Source organism: Urtica dioica, chromosome 11, assembly GCF_054948205.1.
Source record: "Urtica dioica subsp. dioica isolate 48M chromosome 11, U.dioica_male_clone48M_v1_H2, whole genome shotgun sequence".
Lineage (NCBI taxonomy): Eukaryota > Viridiplantae > Streptophyta > Magnoliopsida > Rosales > Urticaceae > Urtica > Urtica dioica.
In genome coordinates this window covers 8,206,784-8,212,145 of record NC_142766.1, presented here as the reverse complement: position 1 = coordinate 8,212,145, position 5,362 = coordinate 8,206,784, and the positions used below count along the sequence as shown (strand labels likewise).

The following is a 5,362-nucleotide window of genomic DNA, read 5'->3' as shown; positions in this document are numbered from 1 at the left end:
AATTGAATTTCGGTTTGAGTTTGTGTTGGAATATTAGATTGAATTTCAGTTTGAGTTTGTGTTTGAATTGTTTTGAATTGAAATTGTATTTCGGTTTGACTTTGTGTTGGAATATTAGATTGAATTTCAGTTTGAGTTTGTGTTGATTTGTTTTTTCATAGATTATGTCTACGACCTCTACTAGTACCGTTAGCGGTGAACGGAGATCCACCAATATTGATGGTCCCGGGAAAAGAAGAAATACTTTTATGCCCAAGGTTAATAAGTGTAAAACTCTTGGAAAGAAAATAAACGTAGTATTTGATGAAAAAAATCAACCAATGAATAAGGAGGGTAATGAGTTGTTGAGTTGTTTTGGCGTTTTAGCTAGCGAACACGTTCCGATTACGATGCTCGATTGGAGACTAAAAGAGCATAAACAACTAAAAGAAATGATTTGGAATGAAATATGTGAAGTTTTTACGGTTCCTATAATATATAAGCATAATTGTCTTATGAGAGTTGGAGAAGCGGTGAGATTATTTCGTCACGAGCTATACAACGATCATGTCAAAGATATCCTCAATGATCCAAGTGTCTAGAAGAGGCCGGAATACATTTTAAAACGCTATGGAAATATCACCGAAGAGGATTGGATAAAATTCGTTGATTATAGATGTTCCGAAGTGTTCAAAAAATCATCGGAAAATGGGAAAGAACTAGCCGGGAAGAACGTGTACAAATCTAGAACCGGTCGCAAAGGATATCGCAAACTTGATAAAAAAAAAGGTTAGATTTATTACATGTTTCATTTTTTTTATCCTTGATTCGTAATATAGTATTTAATAAATTAATTTGTGGTATTGTTTGATATATAATATATAGTAAGAGGAGACGGGTCAATGGCCTACAAAGGAGGTATTATGGGTTGAGTCGAGAATGAAGGACGAAATAAACTACAAGGATGAGAAGTAAAAGCCAATTGGAGAAAAAATCATAATTTTTTTCATTTTGAAATCATCAATTAAATATTATAATCTTACTAACATCGAATTATATGTGAAGGGAAAGTTAAATCAAGAAGTTACGGATGAGTCAATGGGAAGTGTCTTGCAAGACGCTTTGGGAACTAAGGAACATTCCGGTCGTGTTCGTGGGCAATCTAAATACTCGTCAAGTTGCAATTCCGTATCTCATCCTTCAAACTCGACCGACAAGGTAACTAAGTTACGTCGAGAAATGTGTGAATGAAAAACTTTCATCATGAAAGCCTTAACTCAAAATGGTTTGAGCCTCAAAGATGCTAATGACGAGTTGCCGAGTGTTCTACGTCTCACAAATGAAGATGTTGAGTACGAAAAGATTGTTGACGATGAAGAGATGGCTAAAGGTGATGAAGAAGACATGACTAAGGGTGGTGATGAAGACATGCCTAAAGATGATGGTGAAGACATGGGTAAACAAGCGACGTCTTTTTATGAAAATAGCCCAACAGATGAGGTGACACTTGAATAATCCAGCCAAATTTCCTATTTTGTCCTTCCAGCCGTTTTTTTTATTTTTTATTTTTGCTCCAGTGATTTATCACATTCTCTCATACAGTTTTTTTTCTCATAAAAACTTCAAAAATCCATATCTTTCTCATATGAACTCGAAATTGAGTGATTCCAAATACTACGGATTCGTAGGGAGAAGAGCTTCAAAAATAGACCCATTGTGTTGGATGAAAAATGATGTTTACTACTGTAGAATTCTATCGGAGTTCACCATTGGTACATTAATTGTCATTAATTGTCGAATTTTTAAATTACTACATTTTTTTTGTTAATTATAACATGTTTAATATAAGGATATTTAAGTAAAATATAATTGTCATTGGTTATTTTCCTAAAAGTTTACAAACGTTGGCTACATCCCAATTTTATGGTTTAGTTTTGACTATAAATCTACAAAGCACTATATATATATATATATATATATATATATATATATTAGTATGTTATTTTCATTTTTTTAAAATTATTTATGATGATCGAAAGAAGAGTAAAAAATTAGGCCCTTTTTTTTCCATGCCCAGACCCTCGATTTAGTTGAGCCGGCTCATGACCTTCTTTATAAACTCATGTTAAGATCATTCACTCTTGTTACTCCACTTGTTAATTCACATTTTCTTTTTAAACTCTTGTTAATTCTCATTCACTTTTATTAGTACATGATTTTCAAAATATTTTGGTTAGTGGATGTGATAGTGTCATGGGGTTTCATCTCAAAATTAATTGACAATAAGAATAAAAATCCATAATATTTATAAACTTTTGTTAGTTCTCATTCACTTTTAATGTGAGGTTCCTAACATGTCCATTCAAGATGACGGTTTTTTGTGTTCGTTCTTTTTTGGTCAAATCTATTAGATCGGATATCTGTTTTGGTTTAATATCTATGATATGTTAAAGTATCATGAGCTTCTATCTCAAAACTAATTGGAAATGAATCGAGGAACTCATGATGTTGATAAACTCTTTTAGGTTCTATTCTATTTTAATGTGAGATTCTTGAAACGGGAGCTATGAAAGGAAAAGTAGGGAAGATAAATACCAACTTATTCATTACAACAGTAAGCCCAACGAAACAAGTTGAGCCAGTAGGTATCCACGTACACACAGACATTACTTTAAAACAAAAAAAAAAAAGAAAGTGGCGACATCATAAACATTATTTGGTCCGATATTATTTTGACACACATCTTTATCCGAACCCACTCACATACATAGTACTTTTGTTGCTTCTTTTCTCAGAGAAGTGGCATTTGAATGAGAGCATCTCCTGAAGGTGTCTCGTCGTACCAACGGTTCAAGTGAACTCCATAGGTGACACCCAAAATATCGCAGTATCTCTTATAATACTCGATGCTTGTTGGCGTAACTCTACCACTCCTGATTATATCACCGATCACCCCATAGCTTGGGACTTGATTTGCTTCTTCGGAATTTGCGTTGATAAGGATGTCATGGCACGAGGGATTGTTGTCGTGCGGAGTCATCCAAAACCATATGGCTGTTTTGAATGATATAACTGCATCCGTGGCTACCAAATCCGGGTCGTTAATTAGATCCACTCCCAGAGCTTTACCGGCAAGTCCGTAGTTGTAGTTGCTGAAATACATACACACAGATATTTATAATTAAGTCGCTGCCTCGTGAAGGTTTAAATCCGGGTGTCAAAAATTTGTTAAATCTGCAATACAATCAGTAAAGTTCTTCTCTTCTTTTCTTTGAAGGTCAGATTATGTTTAGCCAGAATTTGAAGGGAAAGAAAATAGCTTGCTAAACCGTTCATTACGTCATAATTGTATTCATTTATATTTAGCTACATGTAACATAATTGTTTTTCTCCTTAATTACAATTACCGCTTAAATTGCTAAATAATTATATTGCTTCACATTTAGTTATTTTCTTGATGAACTATGGAAATAAATGTATATTTACTGGAAAGATGAATTAGAAAAAAAAAATACTCTTTAACTCCACGTAAAAGATAAATCACAGTATTTCTGTAAATAATATATTTCTTTTGGTAACATAAATTGCATTATTTTTTACCAAACATTTTTTTTTTTTGGGTAATACTTTTCATCAAGAAAAGTTGTCGACAACCAGAACTTTTCGCTATAACATAATCATGCGCACCACGCATTTTTATAACTATTGTTTTTAAAAACCTCACTAGCTAAAAATAATGCTCTTAACACTAAGCAATCCAGATATTAAAATATGCATATTTTTTAAGAGTCTATTACGTAAATAGTCACCTTTACAAATAATCAATATTTCGTAAATCTTAAGTAAATAACCACTTTCATATATTTACAAACGTAAATTTTAAGTAAATAATCACTTTCATTTACTATGCGTCATTTTTATAGTTATTTACCTATGAGATTTACGAAACATTGAGTATATAGTAATTTCAAACATTTTAATTGGCTATTTACCTAAAAAATTTTATTTTTTAATCACTATAGATAGTGAGCGAAAAAGTAGTCACACTTATGTGTTATGATTAAGAAATATAATAATAAACACTTACTGAGTGAGTAGGACCGGTCCTCGACTCCCATATTTCTTGCCGGAAACACAAGGCCAGTGAGTGGATGTGCAATAAACGTTCTCATCAGTACTGTCTACGTTGGTTGTGTTGACATGGCAAAGCCCCCATGAATGTGAATCATTCGAATCAGACCACTCTCCTACAAAATAAAACCATGCAACTCTTTCACCTAAATGTAATTATAACTAATAATAACGTGAAGAAGAAGTAGAAGAAAAGAACACAAATAATACCCGAGGTGAGCTGCGATATCTGGGCGAGGAACGCGGCAATCTCTCTCCGGCGAGTCGTGGCATCTCCGGCAGTGCCGAAACCGGGGAAAGACGAAGCCGCCGTAACAAAGGCGTCGTAGGTGTAGAAGCCGTTGCTAGGGCAACCATCCATATGCTTGAACATCTCTTCATAAAGGCTTTCGCTTATGACCTGGCTGACTGGGCTATTTTGGTAATTAATCTTGTTGGTGAGCATGACAGTCCAGCACTGGTAGGCGCAGTTTCCTCCGGAGCAGTAAGCAGCGTTTTCGCCGCACCACCCGCTGGTGCTGCAGCACCGCCTGCCTCCACACGGCGGGTTTCCCACGGCCTTCCCGCAGCGGTGGTCGTCTCTCTCGCAGCGCACCGAGATAATTGTGAAAACCAAACACAAGAAGAGTGTTGCAATAAACTTCATGTTTTTTTTCTTCTTATTTTTTTTATTTGATAGTGTGATTGAAGGATGAAATATGAGATGGTATTTATAGACTGGTTCCACTCTCTTATTTCTGCATGATTCTCTTTTTATTCATTAATATTATTATTATTAATTTTTGTTTCAATTTGGAAAAAATAGCCAAATAGTTAATAATGAATTTATATAATAGTCAAGGTCTATATTAAATTAGTTAGATAGCTTAAATTTACAAACATGTTAAGACTAAATGTCAATTTTGACATAATAATTTTTTTGAATCTGGTAAATAAATTAATTTATATACAGGGTATATATACTTTGCATAAATAATTTATGCGTTTGCTATTTCTCTAGTTTAGGTGTTTAGGTTTTCTTGATTAATAGAACTTCTTTGGTATTTGTTGAAATCTAGCTCGGCAGTTCGCCTTCCCTTGTCACTTCGTCACGTCGTCTAAGCTTCACCTCACCACTTCGCCTAAGCTAAGCTTCACTTCGTCACTTCGCCTTTCCTTATGACAGGCGTGTCTCGGGAACCCTCACGTCTTGGAACCCATCTCACATGGGAAACGTGTTGCATTTATTTGTCATCCTATTTTCTATGTCTTG

The 5,362-nt window shown here is 34.4% G+C and overlaps 1 protein-coding gene across 1 annotated transcript; it reads right to left on the bottom strand.

Annotated features, from left to right (window-relative positions):
• Positions 1-2,558: 2,558 nt before the first annotated feature.
• LOC149380995 (mulatexin-like) lies at positions 2,559-4,811 on the bottom strand. Its single transcript, XM_089630876.1, has 3 exons — positions 4,321-4,811; positions 4,067-4,226; positions 2,559-3,131 (listed from the first exon to the last, which is right to left on the bottom strand). The coding sequence occupies exons 1-3, from the start codon at positions 4,754-4,756 to the stop codon at positions 2,771-2,773; spliced, it is 957 nt and encodes a 318-aa protein (XP_089487002.1). The 5' UTR covers positions 4,757-4,811; the 3' UTR covers positions 2,559-2,770.
• Between the last annotated feature and the right edge of the window lie 551 nt (positions 4,812-5,362).